Source organism: Lolium rigidum, chromosome 4, assembly GCF_022539505.1.
Source record: "Lolium rigidum isolate FL_2022 chromosome 4, APGP_CSIRO_Lrig_0.1, whole genome shotgun sequence".
Taxonomy (NCBI): Eukaryota; Viridiplantae; Streptophyta; class Magnoliopsida; order Poales; family Poaceae; genus Lolium; species Lolium rigidum.
The window spans coordinates 67,884,648-67,909,592 of NC_061511.1; the positions used below are offsets into that span (position 1 = coordinate 67,884,648).

Genomic DNA, 24,945 nt, shown 5'->3' on the forward strand with positions numbered 1-24,945 from the left:
GCAATCAAGCCAGGGCAACATATATGAATACATTTGAATAACTGGCAAATATAACATCATGAACATAGGCACAGGGAAGCAAAGACAAAGCAAGCAAGACATGCATAGGCGAGAGAGCAATAGCACCATAGCATAGCAACGATAGCAAGCAAGCACCACCACACAGCAGTACACGCACATCTACATCAAGCACAACAGCAGAGCACATAGGGTGTAGCAGCATCGCCATTTGATAGATGCCAGAACATACAGAGGAAGGAGAAGAGGTAGAGTAGGTGGCGTAAGGGGAAGGAAAGACACGTACCAGGGAGGAGATGGTCGACACGACCATGGCGGCGCACGCCGGGGAGCACGGCGGCACCAGGCCTGGCCAAGCCAAGCCATGGCGACCACCGCAACCTCCAGCACAGCACCACGCGCCCAGGGGAGTTCCAGGAAGAAGGTCCACGGCTTCTCCAGCGCACGACGGCGGAGAAAGCCGAGAGCCTGGCGCATTAGAGGGTCGAGGACGAGCGAACGGGGACGCGAGCGTCAGATCGACGCGGACCACCGGGTCCTCCGTCGAGAGGCGGTTCAGATCCACCTGATCTCGCCGACGGTGACCGCCAGAGTAGGCCGGAGTAATTCGGCGAAGGGAGCGGCGACGCGAGGGTCGCCAGAGCTCGAAGGGGCTAGGGTTCGCGAGCGCGTGGAGGAGGAAGGGGTCGGTGCGACCGACCGAGCCCAAGTGTGGCTCGGGTTAGGGTTAACCGCTGGGCCACCCTGACAGGTGGGCCCAGGGGCAGTTTTGGAATTTCACAATTCCAATTAAACCAGAAACTTTTAAAATTCATAGAAAATTATTAATAGCTCTAAAAAATAATTAAAAATATGAAAACCACTCAGCATAAAACTCTCTATCATAATAAAATATGAAAAGGAATTTTTGGAGACAAAACCAGATTAACTCCAAATTTGATGATTTAAATAATCATTTAAATCACACATTTTATTTTCAATAATAAAAATAAGTCCATAAATTCTTTTGGACTTCAAAAACACCTTGACAACATTTCAAGGTTGCATTTTACCCTAAACAAAATATCCCTAAATCATTCTTAGTATTAACCTCTCACATGAAATGATAAGACATCGGAAGGGGGGAACAAACCCTAAAATTTGGAATCATGCATCAATGCTTCTTTAACCATTGCCCTTATTGGACAATGATGCTATTTTTTCAGAAACAGAGGACAAGGGTCAGTCCACACCATCCAACTGCAACACTTTGTAGTGTTCAGGCAAGTTCATCACTTGCTCATGTCATTTGAGTATCTTTATCAAATTACTTGCAAAGTACTATGATTATCACTATTGCATAAAAACCAAAACCCCTATTTTCATAACTATGAATATGACTATGTGGTTGGCAATGGAACCATGGATTGTGTTGATATGGTGGAGGTTCCATTGCAAGGGTTTATATCCATCTAGGATTAAACAACAAATGTCGTACTGATGATTCTTGTGCCGTAATACCCGTGTTAACCATAAGATCCGGAGTGGGACGGAGTAGTCAAAAGTGTTTCCACCTCTCGTTCACCAACGGATGCGCTTTACCGTAGTACACTTGTAATCCAAGGGGGCAAGCGGTGAGGCTGGGGAGTCCTAAGTCACCACGGCATTGTCCGTAGTACACTTGTCGCCCGAAGGAGCAAGCGGTGAGGCTGGGGAGTCCTAAGTCCCCACGGTATTGCGGTCTATGATGGGTTGCAGCTACCGGCGTTGGAATGTATGGTAGAGCCCTGCATTGACGTCGTGGTCGGGGTCCACCCTGAAATCTACGTGAATAATGGGACCGGCGTGGACCCAGGGTCGGGGCATGCAACAAAGGGTGGGTGTTCGAGGTAGCGGAGGAACATGATTGGCTAGACCTTATACCGGGCCTCACACCATAGGAAGTGTGGACGGGAAAGCTGCTCGGTTGGCACCAAGGTTAAGATCTCTTATGGGTAAAGCAACACACCTCTGCAGAGTGTAAAGAACCGTGACCTGTCACTCCCTGTTCCGGGATATGGAACTGCGAACGCGGCCGAAAAGGAACTCCATGAAGTTCTAGTAAACCGGTGAAGGTCGACGGACATAGCTCTTTGAAATAAAAGCAATCTCTTGAAGAAATGTTTATCAAAACCTGCATTGGTATTAGACTTTCTGGTCTAATATCGTAGCTAGTGCATTAAACACCTCTTATCTATGATGAACTTGTTGAGTACCCTCGTACTCATCCCACTCTTAAATCCCTTGCTTAGATTGTCTTAATCGTCTGGAGGAGGACTACGACAACCCTGAAGGAGCCGAGATCATCGGCTATGAAGAACCAGACCTCTCTGGAGGTATTGAAGGCGTAGACTACCTCATAGTCTACGGAACCGGGAGGCTTCGGGAGGAGATCAAGCCTAGAAGCATCGAGTAGTAGTAGTAGCCGAGCAGCACGAACTCTTAATACTTAGGCCGCTCGAGAGAATAAATGTATAACTTAATGAGACTTCTATATTGTAAGCTAAGTTGGGTTCGCCTCGAACCCAGGAGTATTCCTCTTAGGACCCAAGAGGAGCTCCGAGACGATATGTGTTTTATGCTTGTAATAATAAATGAATGAGTTATGGACCTGCTATGTTCTGTTGTACTACTCTGAGGGATGTAATATTTGCGGAATGGTACTTCGTGAATGTTATATCAACGACTGGCATACTACAACATGCAGTGGTATGCAGGGTCACCACAGTTTTCTAGGTTTTCTGCTGAAAGTCGGCTTCGGTGTACCTAGGTTCGAAAAATATTTTTGCCCAAATTACAAGGTTGATAGAGATTTGAGAAGAGACATGGCTAATTCGAACAATCCGCCCACGGCAAAATACACACAAAGAAGAATTAAAAAAATGCGTCAAACCATGCTTAGCAGCGGTTAGGGTCAACATGCAAGGCACATTTTATCATTTGTGTTACTCTTATGAACTCAAAATATCATATAATGACCAGAGTAGTTAGCTCGAATGGTCAATTAAAAAGAAAATTTATAAAGTGAAACAATATTAGCCAAGCAAAGCATGGCTATATCGTAATAGAAAGCTTTGTTCCCTCGGACACCGGCATCCAAGGGCGATTAGGTTTTCCACCTAGAGCTGCTCCCACAGCCTCCCATCACCTCGCTGTCATCAGGGGTGGCCTCCTTTCCTACCCCTGAGGGTTGTGAGGACTCCTTCCTCGGCGGCACCTTTCCACCTTTGTTTGCGTGAGTTACGAGGCGAGGCAACGTAGACGTGGGGTGACTCGATGGGGATCTAAGGGTGGTCGGTGGACCCCGTGATACATCAACACACCACTGGATGATGGCAACGGCACATTGTTTTCGCACCCTCCTTATTAGGCACGTACTGTAGCAATTGACCCTTTCGCTTTGATTGCAGTATCGCGCTTCTCCTCTCGAGGTCTTCGGTCATTAGGTTATTTTGGTGGTCACACATGCATCAACTTTCACTGGTTGAGAGATGTTAGGGTGGGATTGGTAGCCTGCATGCAGCCATTTTGGTGCTCCTTAGAGACAACTTCACTGAGAATAGGCTCACAATGGTCACATATGCATCCACTTTCCTCTATGTTACGTAAAGACTTGCTTGTCTGAACTTTCCTCTATGTTCTGTACTTCTATAGATGGAACAAATGCTGCCTGCCTATTCAATTCCATCCCATCCGCATGTTATTCTTTTTTGAAATAAGGATTGTAGATAGAATTGGCGTATCCAGTTTAGCTCAATAGTAGATTTTGAGCAATGCAATAGTCCCGGAGAGAAAGATTTTTTTTATTTTCCATGATATGTATGCCGAAATTCTTTGTTTCTATGACATATATTTCTTTTCATGGAGAAAATCGCTAAATGGTTTAGCCGCCGCTATAGATTCTATAGCTTCTGGACAAGGTATCCAGTAAATCAAATAGCCAGTTTCCTTGGTTCCTACCGAGCCTGGCCCAGGACTTTTTTTAGCAGCGTGCGAGCCACAACGCAAGTGGCACCCAAGACTCTAAACACATGACAGTTTGGAGAGGATGCGGGTAACCAATCACGCCCTATTGCTTTTGCGAAAGTTCTCGTTGTTGGTTGTGATTTGAGCAAAGATGTACACTCAAAAAGGAAAATGACAATATTAATGTATACTCACGTGTCAATCGTAATCTTCCCAAGTCGGGCGTTAAATTTTGTATAAATTCACTAGTTCTGGATCTGCTGCTATAGCTAATGGCGAATTCGCGCACAATGGGAGTATGACAAACCAACGCAAAGTATGTCCTGCTGGCAGAAATTCATGTCACTTCACCATAATAAGTAGATACAAATATTGTCCCATTGAGGCCTTGTTTTTCACAGGCTGTTTAAATGGGAATATTGTGTGTAAACCGAGTGATTCTGCGTGGGCCGGGTTGGGCTGGGAAATACACTCCCAAACCGATCAAAACTGCAAAACAAGGCCCGAAGTGTACATTCCCCAATTCGCAATCTCGCACGCAGAACCACTGTCTCGAAACCCTTGCGCGCCTCGCCAGCAATGGAGGCCGCGGTGGCGGCACTGGAGGCGGCCGCGGAGAAGACCGCCGGAGCGGCGTCGGCCGCGAAAGAGGCTGCCGTGGCGGCCTCGGCTGCTGCGACGGAGGCTGCTGGGGCGGCCACGGCTGCGAAGGAGACCGCGGTGGCCGCCTCGGCTGCTGCGACGGAGGCCGCAGGGGCGGCCACGGCTGCGAAGGAGGCCGCGATGGCGGCCTTGGCCGCCGCTGAGCAGGCGGCGGCGACATCATCAGCAGCGAAAGAGGCTGCGGTAGCGGCGGAGGCTGCTGCAGCGGCGACCGCGAGGGAGCTGGCAGCGGCGATGCGCTATTCTAAGAAGCGTAGATTCCATCAGATCGACGACGGAGGGAGTCGCGGCGGCAGCCGCAATGACAGGGGAAACCTCGATCTCATCAGCGCCCTTCCCGACGACGTCCTCGGCAGCATAATCTCCCGCCTGACCACCAAGGACGGCGCCCGCACGCAGGCCATCTCTCGCCGGTGGCTTCCCCTCTGGCGCTCCGCGCCACTTAATCTTGCGGATGATTTTATCGGCTCGGTCTCGAGCAGCAAGCGCATGGCCTTGGTCTCAAAGATCCTCTCTGAGCACCGTGGCGGGCGTGGCTCCTCTACAGTTCTTCAATTACTGTTCCCCGTCGCTTATCGCTCAAGCTGTTCCCCGTGATTAACGCTTGGCTTCACTCTCAAGCCCTGGACAGCCTAGAGGAGCTCGATCTCGCCGACATCAGGGACATGCCGCTGTCCGTGTTCCGTTTCGCTCCCACGCTCCGCTTTGCCAGATTCAACCGTTGCGGTTTGCCCAATTCGATTTCAACGATGCGTCTGAATTTCCCGTGCCTCAAGCAGCTCACCCTGCATGGGATCCCCGTTATGGAGGATGCTCTCCACAACTTGCTCTCTGGCTGCACTGCCTTGGAAAGCCTTGAGCTGACATATATTTATGGCATAGGTGCCATCTGCATCAGCTCCCAAACTCTTAGGAGCTTAGCCTTCAACCGTTACGGGTCGAAAACTTTGCAGCTAGTAATCAAGGACGCCCCTTCTCTAGAAAGATTGCTACCGCTATATCAAGATTGTGATCAAGGGACCATCGAGGTAATCCGAGCACCTAAACTGGAGGTGTTGGGTTTGCTATCTAAATACTTATCCAAATTCCAGTTTGGAACAACGATTTTTGAGGTAGAGCACCCTTCGTCGATCCCTCATTGGCATTCCTACGCACAAGCTTATTATTCATGCTGGCAACTTTTCTTTTCTGCAGAAAATGATTGCTGTCAGCTTAACAACCAAAATTCACACCATGAAGGTTCTGGTTCTCGACTCTACTGGGCCTAATCTGGATGCCGTTGTTGACTTCCTCAAGTGCTTCCCCTGCTTGGTGAGGCTGTATATCATTGTGAGTACACATATTTGCCTGCTTCAAAAGTCAAAAGAAGTATTTGATATACTTATGATCTAGCCAATTATGATGTTGTTAACTTGTTAGCAACTGTCTTTATATTGTTTTTTCTCTCCATGTCCAGTCACACCCAACAAAGGATATGAATAATGCAAGGAAGTATGACCGGTTGGATCCAATTGAGTGCCTTGAGCTCCATCTAAAGAAAGTGGTGTTAATGAATTACGATGGCAGCAAGAGGCCATCTGTTGAATTTGCCAAGTTCTTTGTTCTGAATAGTAAGTTGCTAAAAGAGATGGAAATCGAAGTTCTTAACAAGCGGAACGACAAATGGATGGCTAATCAACGCAAGCAGCTATGTGTGGATAATAGAGCTTCTCAAGATGCTCGAATTGAACTGAAAATCGGTACGAAGAAATCCGACTTAACCAAGATGGATACCCATGATTTGTCAGTGGCTGATCCCTTTGAAAGCGGAGCCTTTTGTTGATACTACAGGTGTAGTTGATGTCCATCCCCAAGATTGTGTTGTTTTGTTGAAAGCAGAGTTTTTGTATGTCTGTAATCTAATGCTGTCCACCCTTCAGTCGCTCTATGATATGATGTATGGCCAACTCAAGAATAAACCAGGATTGAAGAGGTGGTGTAACAAGTATCTAAGCTCAGACTTCAAATTGAAAGCTGGAAAGTTTAAGCTGCTAACAGAATGCTAGTTTAATCTGCTAAGTTAAGTTGGTATTGTTTGCTCTGTTCATGTTTGGGTGTTTTACTGTAAGCTCATAATATCAGCAGCTACTATATCTCTATTCTGAACACTTGCTTTAATGAAAAAGGATGGTATTTATGCCTCTTGTCTAAAACATATGTAGTCTGAAGCTTATTCCTTTTGCAATGTGCATGGCAACTTTTCTGCCTTATTGAGATTTCAGATTCTATTTTGAACTGCAAGCATACAAGCAGAACATTTCCAAACTTGGTTCTGCCAACAATGCTTGTCTAGTTTACAAAAGTAGTCTCCTTCATGCAATTGATATCTGTTGCATTGCATTTATCAGAAAACTGACCAGAGCAAAATCTTTGTCATGCTGAAAAATGTTGGTGTGAGGCAAGACACCTTATCATGACACTCTGGTACTATTAGATGAAACTGATCTTGCTGAGATGTGGCAATTTCATGGCGAAGTTCTGTAACTTCTATTGGGTGTAATATCCGGGTATTCAGAATTTCAGATTATGGTTATTACCTAAACATTGTGCTTGCCTTAACAAGGCTTGAGCGGTTTCGACACTCAAATGATTGAAACAAGCATGGAAATAACTGAAAAGGGATTGGCAAGAAGAAAATGTGACCTAGTAAAATCACGATGAGTAGTGTCAAACCAAGGCTTGGTATTTACACTGAAGTAACTTACTTTGTGAAGTAGACAAAGCTGGTATATGGATGACATACTGAAAAGAGGGTGACATGGCGAAGTAGACTTTGCTCCTTATGAGCATATTTCTTGTCATCTTGTGTTTTCAGTTTGGTATGCTCTAGAGCTTAGGTTAACTGAATCAGCAAAGGTTAAAAATTAGTGTTTCCCGAAATTGTAGCTTCCTAGCGTTGCATGCTAATGAAAGTTGCCTTCTTTCTAGGTCACCCTTGTAAATATGGTCAATGAGGCGCAGAAACATAATCTCACTCTGTCTATCTGTCTCTTGCATTCTCCTAGTTCATAAAGTGTATTGTAAAGCCGAAATGAAGGGTCTTGAGTATGCGCTCCAATAGTTAATCATGAGAAGTAGATTACAGCTTCGAATAAATTCTGGTCGTTGCACATCGTCGCCAGACACTTTGTTTGGTCTTGGATTACAGTACTGACTTCTGGCTGTTAGAACGAGTGATCTGGCGGGCGGATTTGTGATCATTGTAGACTGCTAGAGGGTAAAATGAACAGACGCAATCCACATTTTTACTATACACAAGATTTCAAAATACTTGACCTCGGAATGATTATCTTATTTTCTTTGATCCGGTAGTTCTTTCCCTGGGCTATATGGTCTCATTCACAACAAATCGCTACAGTTACCATGGGGAGATGAACTGCCGAACTGTGACTGATGCAGCGTGAAGCATGTTAACAACGTACATCGATCTGGGTAGGTGATGAGCATGGAAAATAGACTAAGCCCATCGACCGTGCTGAACCCGTGGCAATGTTTTGGCCAATTAGTTTCAGTCTAGCTTGGAGGTATGTTGGGGTGATAACTGATAAGACTGCAAACCTTCGGAAAGATGTTCCTGTCCATCCTCTTATCTGCGACCATGCTTTGGCCAGAACTTGATGGTTCAAGTCCTTGATTATTCCAGCCAACTCGTTTCCCTATCTGAATCCACGGCGCCTGATTGTCGTCCATCAATGCTTCCAACACTGCAACTGACGGCAGCAACGGACTGCTCACTAACAGTTGTCCCCATCAACCTTCGCTGACTATAACAGTCCAGAGATCTTGCACCGGAAAGAAAGACAACACCGGAAAAATACTCGTACTAGTTCAGGACCAGCTACGTATGTACTCTTAGCCCATCATTTTGAGAGATCCATGGGAAAAAACACTAGTTTCAAGTGCACCACTTTCTAACACGCAAAAGAGAATCTCGTCCTTTGTGTGAAAGAAAAGAGAGGCGGCAGCTAGGGTGGAAACCCTAGCAGCAGCCGCCACCCCTGTGCCTCGTTCTCGCCATATACAATCAGGAATCAACGGGTACCTGCCTCCTCTGCTAGTCGCTCCGGTGGTGGGAGGGGGTGGGGACCTCGAACCTGCGCTCGGTGCTATAGAAGGTCTATAAGGTTAGAATTCGGTCAACCGGCCTCGTCGCTATGGTGGCTATGGCGGAACCGTGCGAGACAAGAATAAGGTATTCCAGCCTCCTCGTCCACCTCATCGGCGGCAATCTCGCTGGTGGCGTTGAGGAGGGCGAGGATTCGTCTAGTCGCCGCTTCCATGTTGTGGATCTCGTTCAGTCTACGCGTGTTAGAGGTTTGGTGTTAGAAGATTTGGATCAGTTCAAGGGTTCAATGGTGGCGGCTTCGGCTCTGGGGCGCTGGTCCTTAGGGGTACGTGCACGAACGCTTCCCGACTATCATCAACATCGTCAGGCAGACTTCGGTAAGGGAGCGGCGCGTCGGCGGCTCGTTCCAGCAACAGTAGTGGTTGTTAGGTGGTCCAAGTATCTCGATGTACTTTCTATTATGTTTGGGATGCTTTCTCCTTCTCGTGAACTCATGAAATAGATTCAGATCTTTCTCGCAAAAAAAAGTGCACCACTTTCTAAATCTTAGATTTTTATTTTCTTTTTGTATGTCTTGTATAAATAGAGTCAAAGGAGGGTGGCGGTACCCAACCCACCAGGAGTTGAACTCCAAGTTTAACGCGTTGGTGTCTCCTTGATGCGGATTCTTCTTCAATTTCTCATCAATGGGGATGATGCGGTTCCACGGCTCCCGCCTTCAATATGCGGCGTGTCATGTGAGAGCATGCATTGTTTACCAAAAAGAAATGTTAGCACTTCAGTTTTCTAGGTTTTCTGCTGAAAGTCGGTTTCGGTGTACCTAGGTTCGAAACATATTTTTGCCCAAATTACAAGGTTGATAGAGATTTGAGAAGAGACATGGCTAATTCGAACAATCCGCCCCACGGCAAAATACACACAAAAAAAGAAGAAGAAAATGCATCAAACCATGCTTAGCAGCGGTTAGGGTCAACATGCAAGGCACATTTTATCATTTGTGTTACTCTTATGAACTCAAAATATCATATAATGACCAGAGTAGTTAGCTCGAATGGTCAATTAAAAAGAAAATTTATAAACTGAAACAATATTAGCCAAGCAAAGCATGGCTATATGGTAATAGAAAGCTTTGTTCCCTCGGACACCGGCATCCAAGGGCGATTAGGTTTTCCACCTAGAGTTGCTCCCACAGCCTCCCATCACCTCGTTGTCATCAGGGGTGGCCTCCTTTCCTACCCCTGAGGGTTGTGAGGACTCCTTCCTCGGCGGCACCTTTCCACCTTTGTTTGCGTGAGTTACGAGGCGAGGCAACGTAGACGTGGGGTGACTCGATGGGGATCTAAGGGTGGTCGGTGGACCCCGTGATACATCAACACACCACTGGATGATGGCAGCGGCACATTGTTTTCGCACCCTCCTCATTAGGCACGTACTGTAGCAATTGACCCTTTCGCTTTGATTGTAGTATCATGCTTCTCCTCTCGAGGTCTTCGATCATTAGGTTATTTTGGTGGTCACACATGCATCAACTTTCACTGGTTGAAAGATGTTAGGGTGTGATTGGTAGCCTGCATGCAGCCATTTTGGTGCTCCTTAGAGACAACTTCACTGAAAATAGGCTCGCAATGGTCACATATGCATCCACTTTCCTCTATGTTACGTAAAGACTTGCTTGTCTGAACTTTCCTCTATGTTCTGTACTTCTATAGATGGAACAAATGCTGCCTGCCTATTCAATTCCATCCCATCCGCATGTTATTCTTTATAGAAATAAGGATTGTAGATAGAATTGGCGTATCCAGTTTAGCCAGTTTAGCTCAATAGTAGATTTTGAGCAATGCAATAGTTCCGGAGAGAAAGAATTTTTTATTTTCCATGATATGTATGCCGAAATTCTTTGTTTCTATGACATTTATTTCTTTTCATGGAGAAAATCGCAAAATGGTTTAGCCGCCGCTATAGATTCTATAGCTTCTGGACAAGGTATCCAGTAAATCAAATAGCCAGTTTCCTTGGTTCCTACCGAGCCTGGTCCAGGACTTTTTTTAGCAGCGTGCGAGCCATAACGCAAGTGACGCCCAAGACTCTAAATACATGATAGTTTGGAGAGGATGCGGGTAACAATCACACCCTAGTGCTTGTGCGGAAGTTCTCGTTGTTGGTTGTGATTTGAGCAAAGATGTACACTCAAAAAGGAAAATGACAATATTAATGTATACTCACGTGTCAATTGTATCTTTCCAAGTTGGGCGTCAGATTTTGTATAAATTCACTAGTTTTCGATCTGCTGCTATAGCTAATGGCGAATTCTCGCACAATGGGAGTATGACATACCAATGCAAAGTATGTCCAGCTGGCAGAAATTCATGTCACTTCACCATAATAAGTAGATAGACACAAATAATGTCCCACTGCGGCCTTCTTTTTCACAGGCTGTTTATATGGGAATATTGTGTGTAAACCGAACGATTCTGCGTGGGCCGGGTTGGGCCTGAAGTGTACACTCCCAAACCCATCAAAACTGCAAAACAAGGCCTGAAGTGTACATTCCTTTGTTCCCCATTCCCCAATTCGCAATCTCGCACGCAGAACCACTGTCTCGAAACCCTTCCGCGCCTCGCCAGCAATGGAGGCCGCGGTGGCGGCACTGGAGGCGGCCGCGGAGAAGACCGCCGGAGCGGCGTGGGCCGCGAAAGAGGCTGCCGTGGCGGCCTCGGCTGCTGCGACGGAGGCTGCTGGGGCGGCCACGGCTGCGAAGGAGACCGCGGTGGCCGCCTCGGCTGCTGCGACGGAGGCTGCTGGGGCGGCCACGGCGGCGAAGGAGACCGCGGTGGCCGCCTCGGCTTCTGCGACGGAGGCTGCAGGGGCGGCCACGGCTGCGAAGGAGGCCGCGGTGGCGGCCTTGGCTACCGCAGAGCAGGCGGCGGCGGCATCGTCCGCAGCGAAAGAGGCTGCGGAGGCGGCGGACGCTGCTGCAGCGGCGACCGCCAAGGAGCTGGCAGCGGCGATGCGCTATTCTAAGAAGCGTAGATTCCATCAGATCGACGACGAAGGGCGTCGCGGCGGCAGCCGCGATGACAGGGGAAACCTCGACCTCATCAACGCCCTTCCCGACGACGTCCTCGGCAGCATCATCTCCCGCCTCCCCACCGAGGACGGCGCCCGCACGCAGGCCATCTCTCGCCGGTGGCTTCCCCTCTGGCGCTCCGCACCACTTAATCTTGCGGATAATTTTATCGGCTCGGTCTCGAGAAGCAAGCGCATGGCCTTGGTCTCGAAGATCCTCTCTGAGCACCGTGGCCCTGCCCGCCGCCTATCGCTCAAGTTGCTCTGCCCAATCGAGGTGATTGACGGTTGGCTTCACTCTCAAGCCCTGGACAGCCTAGAGGAGCTCGATCTCGCCAACATCAGGGACATGCCGCTGTCCGTGTTCCGTTTCGCTCCCACGCTCCGCTTTGCCAGATTCAGCAGTTGCCGTCTGCCCAATTCGATTTCAACGCTGCGTCTGAATTTCCCATGCCTCAAGCAGCTCACCCTGTACGGGATCTCCGTTATGGAGGATGCTCTCCAAAACTTGCTCTCTGGCTGCACTGCCTTGGAAAGCCTTGAGCTGTCTATTTCTGGCATAGGTGCCATCTGCATCAGCTCCCAAACTCTAAGGAGCTTAGCCTTCTACCATGCTTTGGAGCCGAATATTTTGCAGCTAGTAATCAAGGACGCCCCTTCTCTAGAAAGATTGCTACCACTAGATACAGAGTGGAGTCGAGTGAACATCCAGGTAATCCGGGCACCTAAACTGGAGGTATTGAGTTTGCTATCTGAAGGCTTATCCAAAGTCCAGTTTGGAACAACGATTTTTGAGGTAGCAGCAGCCTTCGTCCATCCATCATTGGCATTCCTATACAGAAGCTATTAATCATGTTTGCGCCTTTTCTTTTCTGCAGAAAATGATTGCTATCAGCTTGACAACCAAAATTCACACCATGAAAGTTTTGGTTCTCGACACTATCGGGCCTAATCTGGATGCCGTTGTTGACTTCCTCAAGTGCTTCCCTTGCTTGGTGAGGCTGTATGTCATTGTGAGTACACATATTTGCCTGCTTTAAAAGTCAAAATAAGTATTTGATATACTTATGATCTAGCCAATTATGATGCTGCTAACTTGTTAGCAACTGTCTTTATATTGTTTTTTCTCTCCATGTCCAGTCACACCCAACAAAGGATATGAATAGTGCAAGGAAGTATGACCGGTTGGATCCAATTGAGTGCCTTGAGCTCCATCTAAAGAAAGTGGTGTTAATGAATTACGATGGCAGCAAGAGGCCATCTGTTGAATTTGCCAAGTTCTTTGTTCTGAATAGTAAGTTGTTAAAAGAGATGGAAATCGAAGTTCTTAACAACCGAAACGACAAATGGATGGCTAATCAACGCAAGCAGCTATGTGTGGATAAAAGAGCTTCTCGAGATGCTAGAATTGAACTGAAAATCGGTACTAAGAAATCCGACTTACCCAAGATGGATACCCATGATTTGTCAATGGCTGATCCCTTTGAAAGCGGAGCCTTTTGTTGATACTACAAGTGTAGTTGATGTCCATCCCCAAGATTGTGTTGTTTTGTTGAAAGCAGAGTTTTTGTATGCCTGTAATCTAATGTTGTCCACCCTTCAGTCGCTCTATGATCTGATGTATGGCCAACTCAAGAAAATAAACCAGGATTGAGGAGGTGGTGTAACAAGTATCTAAGCTCAGACTTCAAATTGAAAGCTGGAAAGTTTAAGCTGCTAACAGAATGCCAGTTTAATCTGCTAAGTTAAGTTGGTATTGGTTGTTCTGCTCATGTTTGGGTGTTGTACTGTAAGCTGATAATATCAGCAGCTACTATATCTCTATTTTGAACACTTGCTTTAATGAAAAAGGATGGTATTTATGCCTCTTGTCTAAAACATATGTAGTCCGAAGCTTATTCCTTTTGCAATGTGCATGGCAACTTTTCTGCCTTATTGAGATTTCAGATTCTATTTTGAACTGCAAGCATACAAGAAGAACATTTCCAAACTTGGTTCTGCCTACAGTGCTTGTTTAGTTTACAAAAGTAGTCTCCTTCATGCAATTGATATCTGTTGCCTTGCATTTATCAGAAAACTTACCAGAGCAAGAGCTTTGTCATGCTGAAAAATGTTGGTGTGAGGCAAGACACCTTATCATGACACTCCGGTACTATTAGATGAAGCTGATCTTGCTGAGATGTGGCAATTTCATGGCGAAGTTCTGTAACTTCCATTGGGTGTAATATCCGGTTATCAGAATTTCAGATTATGGTTATTACGTAAACATTGTGCTTGCCTTAACAAGGCTTGAGCGGTTTCGACACTCAAATGATTGAAACAAGCATGAAAATAACTGAAAAGGAATTGGCAAGAAGAAAATGTGACCTAGGAAAATCACGATGAGTAGTGTCAAACCAAGGCTTCTTATTTACACTGAAGTAACTTACTTTGTGAAGTAGACAAAGCTGGTATATGGACAACATACTGAAAAGAGGTGACATGGCGAATTAGACTTTGCTCCTTATGAGCATCTTTCTTGTGTTTTCAGTTTGGTATGCTCTAGAGCTTAGGTTAACTGAATCAGCAAAGGTTAAAAATTAGTGTTTTCCGAAATTGTAGCTTCCTAGCGTTGCATGCTAATCGAAGTTGCCTTCTTTCTAGGTCACCATTGTAAATATGGTCAATGAGGCGCAGAAACATAATCTCATTCTGTCTATCTGTCTCTTGCATTCTCCCGGTTCATTCAGTGTATTGTAAAGCCGAAATGGAGGGTCTTGAGTATGTGCTCCAATACTTAATCATGAGAAGTAGATTACAGCTTGGAATAAATTCTGGTCATTGCCCATCATCGCCAGACACTTTGTTTGGTCTTGAATTACAGTACTGACTTACGAGTGATCTGGCAGGCGGATTTGTGATCGTTCTAGACTGGTAGAGGGTAAAATGAACCGACGCAATCCACATTTTTACTATACACAAGATTTTAAAATACTTGACCTCGGAATAAGGGAAATACTTTTGTACACCCACGCATGGGTGTGGGTGTTTCCATCACCGTCCATTTATTCCTTGAGATTCGTGCCCACCATGGTAGATGGAAAGATTCCTTTCTCTCTCCTCTTTTTATCCGAATCTCAAAGCACAATGGACGGTGCCGGAAACACCCACACCCATGCGTGGGTGTACAAAATCCACTCTCTCGGAATAATTATCTTATTTTCTTTGATCCGGTAGTTCTTTCCCGGGGCTATATGGTCTCATTCACAACAAATCGCTACAATTAGCATGTTGGAGATGAACTGCCGAACTGTGATGCACTGATGCAGCGTGAAGCATGTTAACAATGTACATCTCTGGGTAGGTGATGAGCATGGAAAATAGACTAAGCCCATCTATGTGTGTCGAAATTAAGAAAACTTTACAAGATGACGTTGTGTGGAATAATAGAATGAAGCTAATGGCCAAAAGAAATTTCAAATGATCGCTCATGTCCGGTGAACTGGACAAAATTCATCATAATAAGTTCAAACATGGACAAAAAAATTGTGGAGTTACAATTAACAAGACCCGGAATATATTGCCCAAAATGGAATCACATCGTCGATTTGTGTAGACCTCATGGTGAAACGTTGGACTGATAAAGCAGAAAATCATGACGGTAGGTGAGAGAGAGAGGTTGAACAAAACATAAGCACACATGAACTTACGGTACAATACATAGTATGGAGATAAATCTATTCGTCTATGAGTGTTAAAACAGAAAACTTACAACACGGGGGTTGTGTGAAACGTCAAGATGAACTTAGCTAGTCCGAAGGAAATTTTAAATGGTCGACTGTGTGCAATCAGTTTGACATAACTCTTCTCGAGATAAATCATAACAAAAGGCAAATAACCAATCCATCACCTAACAGGATATTGTACACATCTCATCTTATTTTCACAAGAACTTGCACAAGTTTTAATATGATGCACATTTACGATTTTCTTTTAGAATTTCAGAATGCTCTGGTACCTAGGCTTAAACTCAGGCACTCACCATTTTATCTGCATTTACTTTTTTTCCCTTACTAGTTAGATACTGAAAATATTTTTGTATTGTTGCCACAAATTATTTGTGTTGCTGCATAAAATAAGGCAAAAAACGCCTAGCTGAACTATTACCATTAGCAGCATTAGCACCACAAATCAAGGCACAAAAAAGTCCCAAGATAGCTCATATGATCATTGAAGATGCTTATGTTCAGCATCTTGATTTCGACATGCTAGGAAATGGCCATAGATTAGGTTACTTCAGTTCTGACCATCACATTGATCCAAAGGGCACTTGCTGCATGAACTTCCAAGTTGGATTACTCAATCCAATGAAGTTGCTTGTCACTTGTCTGCTTTGCAGACACCTTTCAAGCTTGTGAACCAAAGTACCAAACACTCCACATTTAATGTATTGAAAACGGAACCAAGAAATAAAAGAAGTTTTCCATTAAGACTCTATGGCAACTATATATCTTCTGAAAGGGATCAACGCTTGTGGGTTGTCAAATTGTGACACAGTTTGATAGTTTTGGCACAAATAAACAAGCTCATAGCTGCATGGATTATTCTGCAAGTTATGCATGGTCGATGATTGACTAAGCTTACAGAAGTGTCAAAAATGCCCATTCTTAGTGAGTTTCAGATTCATCATGGGGGAAATAGAATGTCAAGCCTTCAAGGGAGAAGATTTAAGGCAAAATTGAAGTATCAGCGGTTTAATTATAATAGTAAAAGGCAATGGAAGGGAACTATAAAGGGTGAGTAGACAAAATGATGTATAACCTCCAAATAATATGATATATACAGGCAGTTGTGTTGAGAAACTAGAGGACCTATGGCTGCTCTACCAGATGAAACAACAAATGCTAGTGAAATACCTTGGTCTATAGTGGAATGTTAGTTCACTAGTAGTAATGAGTTTGGAGTGAGAACCAAACAAAGTTAACTTATGTGGTATATGCATCTCTTTCACAAAAGTTCAGTTCAAGACGAACACAACCAACAAATCAATGTAAAAAAATCATGAAACCCAAATGACGCATGCCAAAATTGTTCTTCAAACCTTTATTGTAGCACCAAGTTTATTTCCACAATTGTTCAAACAATTAACCTAGGCAATCATATATTTCAATATTTGAAACAAAGCCTGGCAAGAATACAATTAACAAACTAGGGGACAAATCATTAAGCATAAACAAGTTACAAGAAGCACGAGATCAGTGTTCAGTTTGTAATATTCTAACTCAGTTACACCATAAAGTAGTACTGTACCTTATTACTGGACTGGTAATATATGCAGAGAAACAAATAACAGGGACAAGAATATTCATCAATACTTCAACTAAGAACCTCAAATGAACTTAGCAGTATAACAGAGTTAAATAAAAACCAACATATCAAGTTATTGAGAAGCAATCCACCAGAATAAAATGAAACGGAAAATAACAACATTTTGAACTAGATAACGAAATTAAATTAACATTTTGGTCAAGTTGCCTCCAGCAAACTTAATGGCGAGATAGAAACAAAAGAAAAGCAAGAATCAAATTATTAGGCAGGTTAACATGAGCGTAATCAGCTTCTGAGTAGCGACCATACGTCATTCCTAGACTCAGCAGGAAACAAGAATCAAACAAATTAACCATCACTCGTTGGTCAAGGTTGAACAAGTTAAAGCAATGGCACCGTTAGTCAAGCTATAAACTCCGGTTCGTTGCATGGAGATGAAGTGGGGTAGTGCACCAACTCTACCGAATCGAATAAAACAATGAGCCATGAACAGTGGCTGTGCTCCCGAAAGTTAGGCAGGGTGGTATGGGCCAGAAGACCTTGATAAGAAACACATGAGATAACAACGGCTTTGCTGTCTGCAGATGACAAGATGGCATACCCAACAACTATCCCAAAACATAAATTTCCACCTCAATTTGCGGTGGCTCAAGCAAATCCACCGAACTCGCATTTGACAAGACACAACAAGGTGGAAACAAAATATAATCTTTGCATTGCTAATCTGAGTCAAGCATAGAAAAAAAAAACCTTGTGATACTTAAAAGAAAATTGGCAAACTACTAAAGATCATGAATATCGTGGAATTCTTATGGAATGAAAATTACGTAGTACTCCATAGCATGCTTAATAAATTGTGTATAACCTGCGCACTTCTCAAACTAAGATTAAACAGAACCTTTTCATATAAGTTAACAGTAGACAATGTACAGCACAACATGACTTTGATTTGTAACTTGGTCCACTTAGATATGAAAAGAAAGGTAACCAGACCAAAAATAGCAAATCGTATAAAAATATATGTGGACATCTTTGGTCTGCGATCAGCAGAAAGGGTATGTGCATGCATCAACGCCGGACACCTTTCTTTCCTCTCATTCTTGATTTAGGATCCGGCAGCAGGGGGCTTGCACATTAGATTAGTAGAAGATGTCTCTTCCTAACATCGTTAAACTAAGCAGCTAGCTATACCAGGAATGGCTAATGCATTACTGTACAATTATTGGCTTCATGATCGTGACTGAAGTATAAATTTACTACTATCACCGGCAGATTATCTTAAGAGAGCAAGAGAATTCCTATCACCACATGCATTGCACATTGGCACACTCTTCTTTTTCGCTACAAGTTCCAATGCATGGATAAGATGCTTAACAGCACATCACAAGCAAGTAAGAATCCAACCCACCTTGCTATTCCTACCAACCCCATAAATTTAGGAATGCGAGTACGTGGTGGCTGAAACAAGGTAAACAAGATTGTCACTTTGGAAGCCAGAGCACGCAAGAGGGTGAGTGAAGAGATACATGGCGTGGGGAGAGCATCAAAGAGTCAAACATTTCAGCTGTCAAAATAACAATAGTCCTACCATCTATATTTCTCTATGGCGTAAAGTGACTCCAAAGAGTACCCCACAGAACATGTTGATTTATATGATTGCAATCTAAAAGCATGTTCAGTAAAAAAAACTATACAAAAATGTCGGACAGTTATTTTGGCTCCCGAGCACCAGTGCTTTCCGCATATTAGAAAATTCGAAAATTTATATTTTCAGGTTTCAAGGTAAAAGTTGTGAAGCAAAATTCTAAAAGGTAGCAAATGATATACCCCACTAACATGCAAAATCTCAGTTTCAAATATTTTTTAATCTACACTTTTGTCATTTTTTGTGTAGTCCAAACTATACATTGTTTCCAATTGCAAATTTGCACGTTTGTGAGATACATTATTGACTGCATCTATTGATTTTTTAGAACTTGGAAATATCCATGTGCACTAAATCTCTATTCCAAAAATGTATGCAAACATAAGCTTCCGAAACACATCAACATCAATCAATAGAAAAGGAGCGTGAGTATCTTTTAATGACATAGAAACACTCATTTCTCGTTGCATGAGGTGTTACCATACTTTTTTCTGTAATTATATGAATCTAAATATTTAGACCTGTCGGTTCTTACTGTCAACTCATCAATCATTTTATGTGTCATCTGGAAAATAGGATCAACGACATGAAAAAGGACCCCAGGTACTCATATGTTGTGCATCAAGTTAACACGAAAAACACTCAGAGCTGATTTTCTTTCCATTTTGTTTCCAACTTGTAATAACAAAGACTTGGAAGCTACCTGTGACACAGGCGAAACATGACAAGAGCAGCGGCAGCAGCAAAATGGAAGACAGGGCAGTAGTACCACTACTAGTGATGAGATGAAAGAAAGGAGTTGGCTGCCAATTATTGCACCAGGCTACTACTAGAGCTAGTAGTGATAATTTTTCAGTTGATGGTGTTACCATAGCCCAGCCCGCCGAGAATTAGCGGGCCGCTGACGGTGTTGTACATGTCGGGCGGCACCGCGGAGGCGCTGCCGAGGTGTAGGTCGGAGATGCTGCGCACGGCGGCCGCGTGCGCGTGGCCGCTGGCGTGGTCGTCGTTGCCGGCGCGGCCTTCGTCGGCGCCCTGGTCGTAGAGGAAGCCCTTGAAGATGTGGCCGTTGATGCACACCGCTGCCTGGTACGCGAACTCGTCCTCGCCGTCCTCCACGGACGTGACCCGCACGCACCGGAACACCGCCGGCGCGCGCAGCTGCCGCGGCAGGCTGTCCCTGAACGGCGCGTCTGCAAACGGAACGAATCCAAAAGATTAATGCGCGCCCATGTTTTTTTTTTAGCAAGTGCGCCCATATTTGTTGAATTATGCATGCTGAGATGTGTGTGCTGGGTCGATCGATCACCTTGTTGGCTGGAGGAGGTGCCGTTGGAGGTGGACGGGGTGGCCGTGGTGGTCTGGGAGGAGAGGAGGCGGGGCTTCTTGGAGGCTGCCGCGGCAGGTGCGGCGGGAGGGGACACGTTGCCATCGCCGCCGGGATGCTGCTGCTTCTCGCGGCGGCGAGCGGCGGGGATCCAGGTGCTCCGGACGTGGGTGGTGCAGTCGTAGCCGCGGCTCTTGCAGCAGGTGCGGCACCGCTGGTGCGGGCAGTCCTTCTTCGCCTGGTTGCCGCAGTCGGTGCACGTGGTGGAGCCGCCGGAGCCGGAAGAACCGCCCCCGCCGTAGTCGATCGCGGGCGCGGGCTTCTTGCTGGCTCCGGCCCCCGCCGGCGGCGGCGTGGTGGGCTGCGAGTGCGCCTGCCAGAACTGGATGGCGCTGCCGGCCTTGGCCTGGTCGTCGAGCGCGGCGCACTGCCCCGCGGATAGCAGCGCGAACCCGGGGTGGTCACCGCCGCCGCCGGCATCCGCCGCAGCAGCCGCAGCCCTTTGGTGCTGCTGGTGCTGCTGGTGGTGGTGATGGTGGAAGGCAGTGGGGGCGACGAGGACCATGCCGACATCACCGGCAGCCGCTATCCCGTAGTTGAGCGCGGCGGCGGACTGGCGCGACGCGGGCGCTCCCCAGAGCCCGGCAGCGGACGCGGCGGCAGCATTGAAGCCGAGCGAGAGGTCGTCGCCCCCGGCTGCCGCGATCCAGTCCGCGTACGCGGCGGAGACCGATGGGAGGCGCCGCCCGGAGGACGCCACGCTTGCTCCCTGTGCGGTAGCTTCCCCCTAGCTAGCTGCTGCAGTGCTGCACCTACCTAGCCCCAAAGCTAGCGAGGAAAGCGCAAGAACACACACACAGCAGATGCTCACACTCACTCAGAGCAGGCAAGCAGGCAGGGTAGCGGCTAGCTCAGCTGTGAGTCTAGGGACGGCAACCCCTCCTTTCTCCGCCTCCGCTTTTTAAAGAAGAATCTCCCGTCTCGCCGACGCCGAGCATCCAAGAATATGAAAACGCAAAAGAAACAACTCTAGCTACCCTAGCCTCCAGAATAGGGTCTAGACCTAGCTGAGCTAGCCTCCTCTCTCTCTCTCTTCTTGTGCCAACACAGGAGTACGGAGCTGCCTGTGCCCTTTACTACCAGCCCTTTACTTTCCTCTCGGCAAAGATATAGAGAAAAGGGGAGAGTTGGAGATGGTAGTGCAGCTGAGGGCATCTTCAATTCTTCACCGGGTCCGAACCAGTTTGCTCAGACTAAGGGCATCTCCAACCGCGCGACCCAAACGGACGTGCTGGGCCGTCCGTTTTGGGCTGTTTGGGTCGCCGGCCGGACACGCGGACATCAGCCCGCGTCCGTTTGGGTCGCGCGCTGCGCCCAACGCGCGGACGCATCGCATAATCCGGAAACACGAAAATAAAAGAAAAAAAGCAAATTTAAACGAAATTTGATTAAAACATATGCCCTATTTTGGGCAAATAACTAACAAAAGAAGCCCCTATATGGGCTTTTAAATTTAAACTAAGTAAAAACCCTCTATTAGGGTTTGGTCGGCGGCGCGGTGGCCGCCGGTGCGCCGCCTAGCCCCTGTGGGCGTCGTCGTCGTCCACCCCGGGGCGGCGACGCGCTGTTGTGGCTGGAGCGCGCCGGGGACTCCGGCCACGAAGACCACAGGGCCTCCTCCCACGGCGAGTGGGGGTCCGGAGCCACCCGGCGCTGCGCCGGCGCACGGAGCAGCGCCAGGCGCTGCTGTCTCTCCTGCTAGGCGCGGCGCCTGGCCTCCTGGCGCCACCGCCTGTCCTCCTGCCGCCGCTGCTCCTGGCGGCGTTCCTCGTCGGCGCGGCGCCTGGCCTCTTCCCGTACCGCCTGGCTGGCCTGGGCGTAGAGCGCCCAGCCCTCCGCCTCCTCGACCTCCCGCCGCGCCGCCTCCTCCATCTCGGAGGTGCGAATGGCCGCATGGAGGTGCGGCCATTGCGCCTCCTCCTCCGCCGCCGAGATCATGAGGGCGGCGCGGAGGTCCGGGTCCTCCTCCGAGGACTCCGGCTTCGGCTCGAGGAGGAGAGGCGGCGGTTGCGGCAATGCCGCACCGCCGCGGGCGGCCTCTCCGATGTGGAGGCCGCGCTGGTATCCTCCCGATGGCCGCAACGCCGGCGGACGACGGCGGCTGCTGCTCGCCTCGTCGTCGTTCGCTCCGGGAGCGAACCGTCGCTTCGGGGCCATGGCGGCGGTTTTTGCTCGGGGAGTGGAGTGGGGACTGGAGTGGAGGGCCAGATCCCCTCCAGTCCCCATTTAATAGTCTCCCCGGTCACCGACAGGTGGGCCCAAGGGAGACGAGGCGACCAGCGCGCGGACGCGAGCGGACGGCGCGTGCCATCCGCGGCCACGCAAACCTAGCCCAGATTTGGGCCGGGTTTGCGTCGTTCCGGACGCCGCGGCCGTCCGCTTTTGCGGTGCGTCCCCGCGCTGGGCCGCGTTTTTGTCCGGCTCGACCCAAACGGACGCGCGGGCGTGGTTTGGGTCGCCCGGTTGGAGATGCCCTAAGCATTTCGGACGATCCAAACGGACCTGTCGTGTCCGTTTGCGTCGGGATAAATGGTTGAAATCGTTCGGGCGTCCGTTTGCGTCGGGGTTGGCTCCAGCGGCACGACGCATAATTTTTTTTTCATTCATGAAGCCATAATTTACATTAATAAAAAAACATAAAAAAGTCAGAAATGCGTGCTAAAAGTAGGTGCTGCCTGCGGTCGTCGTCGGCCGACGAGGTCAATCAACTCCGGCGTCGGCCATGGAAGCTCGTACGCCGGCGGTGGAGGAGGTACCGCCGCATGAGCAGGAGGCTGTGGCCAGGGATCCCACGCCGGAGCAGCAGGCGGAGCGCGATCGTTGGAACGCGTCGGCGTGGCCGGAGGAGTCGCCGGTCTCCCCTGCGCGAGCACTGACTCGCGGAGCTGGATTGCGAGCCCGTCCCACAAAGCGAGCTCGTTGAGCTCGTCCTGGCTCGCCGGCTGGCCAGTGTAATGGCAATGGCCTCCTCCTCGGAAATGTCCGGCGGCTGGATCTCCGGATCCCACGCCGGCCCGCCGTCATCGTGGTCGTACTGTGCCATGGTCACGTCCTCGTCCTCGTCCTCGTCCTCGTCCGCGTCCCACTGGTCGTTCTCTTCTTCTTCTGCGGCGATCTCGCGCTCGAAGTAGTCTACGTCGGCGAGGTAGCCAGCGCGGCGGCACGCGTCGAACTCCCACGACCCGAATGAAATCCAGTTGTAGGAGTTCAGCGCGTACGCCGGATCCTCCCGTAGATCCGGCGGCAAGACTGCTCGGCGGCGGCGCACCTCGTCCAGCCGCTCTCGCCCCTCGCGCGGCACGGGGGGAACCGGCACGCGCCTCGAGTTGAGGTACCAGCCCCATCCCGGCAATTTCGCGTCCAGCCATGGTACCGGCCGGTTTTCCTCCCATAGCTGCCGCGCGAAGTCGACGCGGACGTACCGGCCGACCCGTGCCTTCTCGCCGGACCGCGAGCCGCTAGACTCATGGTCGTTCTTGGTCTTACGGAACGGCCAGTATTTCTTCCCCAGTTTGGTCGGGGCCGCCCGCAGCGTCCCTTTAAGAGGTTCGGATGCCATCTCGCCTTCAATGGCCTGCCACTGCAACGCCGCCTCGCTGCGCACGCTCACGGAAGCCGAGGCGCGCCATTAACGTGGCCCTGCAAAGGCTGCAGCGCGTCGCTCGCAAGTAATGTCGCGGAAGACGATGCAGTTGTGTCCCTGCCAGGCGGGCCCGTGCGACGACCGAGTGGACACTTTGCGCGTCCGCTCAGCGTCCGCAGAGACGCAAACCTGGCGCATATTTGGGTCAGGTTTGCGTCTCTGCGGACGGATGCGTCGCCCCGCTGGAGGTAGTGCCAGATGCATTTCCGGTCACGCCGAACACAAACGGTCGCTCAGCGTCCGTTTGCGTCGCGCCGCTGGAGATGCCCTAACGGACAGGCAGCGTAATCTCGAGCAGTGCAAACTAAACGGATCGATTTGCGCGGATCAACCTATCTATTTACCAAATTTGATCAAAGAAGCGTTGGGTCGGACAGTGCGCTCGTCCTTCCGGGCCCTTCGCCAGTGGTTAGCGCGTCCTTCGCTTGGCTACTCCGGGAGCCTCCCAAAATGGTTAGAACGAACCGAATGGGCAGGACATCGGTCATGTTGAGTTTGTATATATTATGTGCGAGTTAGATTACGTTTGGATTCTGAGGTGTAATAGGTGTGAATAGTTTACGGTAGTATCGAGTCGAAGGCGTGCAAGGGAAGCTAGCGGTTTGTGTCGGCGACAAGGCGGTCGGTGCAGCTGTATCGAGGAGCATCATAGTAATGCCCCCCAGAGTAGGCAGTTCGCCGAACTGCGTTAACAAATCTCAATGTCGTCATCGTGTGTTGTGATTGTTTGGTCCTCGATAGATCTACAGGTGCACCTACAACTGTAACAGGTCCAATATCTATCCGCGAGACCCAAACAGACATAATTAGGAAATTTGAGTCGCCTGTAAGAAGAGTGAAGACAGAATCGGGTTAGGCTAGTAATAGTGGGGAGTAACATAGACTAGTAACATATGCTATGTTACTAGTCTAGGTTACTACCTTCATAGTGGATAGTAACTTATATATGGTGTCATGCATTGTGTCATTTATTATGTTGTAGACTTATTTTGCCTTGCGATGTGTGATGTTATGCTAGTTACCACCTCACTCTCTTTCTTCATTTATTAGCATGACATGTCACTAAAGTATCTTGAGATATTACTGCTATGAACAGTAGCATTTAGTAGCTATGTTACTCCCACTAT

The 24,945-nt window shown here is 48.0% G+C and overlaps 3 protein-coding genes across 5 annotated transcripts; 2 read left to right on the top strand and 1 right to left on the bottom strand.

Annotated features, from left to right (window-relative positions):
* The first annotated feature begins 4,581 nt into the window (after window positions 1–4,581).
* LOC124647202 (putative F-box/LRR-repeat protein At5g02700) lies at window positions 4,582–6,857 on the top strand. Its single transcript, XM_047187174.1, has 4 exons — window positions 4,582–5,163; window positions 5,250–5,777; window positions 5,860–5,994; window positions 6,122–6,857. The coding sequence occupies exons 1-4, from the start codon at window positions 4,582–4,584 to the stop codon at window positions 6,485–6,487; spliced, it is 1,611 nt and encodes a 536-aa protein (XP_047043130.1). The 3' UTR covers window positions 6,488–6,857.
* Window positions 6,858–11,776: 4,919 nt separating this feature from the next.
* LOC124708213 (putative FBD-associated F-box protein At5g56440) lies at window positions 11,777–13,714 on the top strand. 3 transcript variants are annotated; one of them, XM_047239897.1, is made up of 3 exons: window positions 11,777–12,632; window positions 12,715–12,849; window positions 12,977–13,714. In XM_047239897.1, the coding sequence occupies exons 1-3, from the start codon at window positions 11,778–11,780 to the stop codon at window positions 13,340–13,342; spliced, it is 1,356 nt and encodes a 451-aa protein (XP_047095853.1). In that variant the 5' UTR covers window position 11,777; the 3' UTR covers window positions 13,343–13,714. The 3 variants fall into 3 exon arrangements, with proteins under 3 accessions (XP_047095853.1, XP_047095854.1, XP_047095855.1); XM_047239898.1 differs by having other exon boundaries at window positions 12,715–12,831; XM_047239899.1 differs by having other exon boundaries at window positions 11,777–12,548.
* A 5,926-nt stretch (window positions 13,715–19,640) lies between these two features.
* LOC124706613 (protein LATERAL ROOT PRIMORDIUM 1-like) lies at window positions 19,641–20,875 on the bottom strand. The gene is made up of 2 exons (XM_047238292.1): window positions 20,098–20,875; window positions 19,641–19,981 (listed from the first exon to the last, which is right to left on the bottom strand). Exons 1-2 carry the CDS (start codon window positions 20,678–20,680, stop codon window positions 19,641–19,643), a joined length of 924 nt encoding a protein of 307 aa, XP_047094248.1. The 5' UTR covers window positions 20,681–20,875.
* Window positions 20,876–24,945: the final 4,070 nt, after the last annotated feature.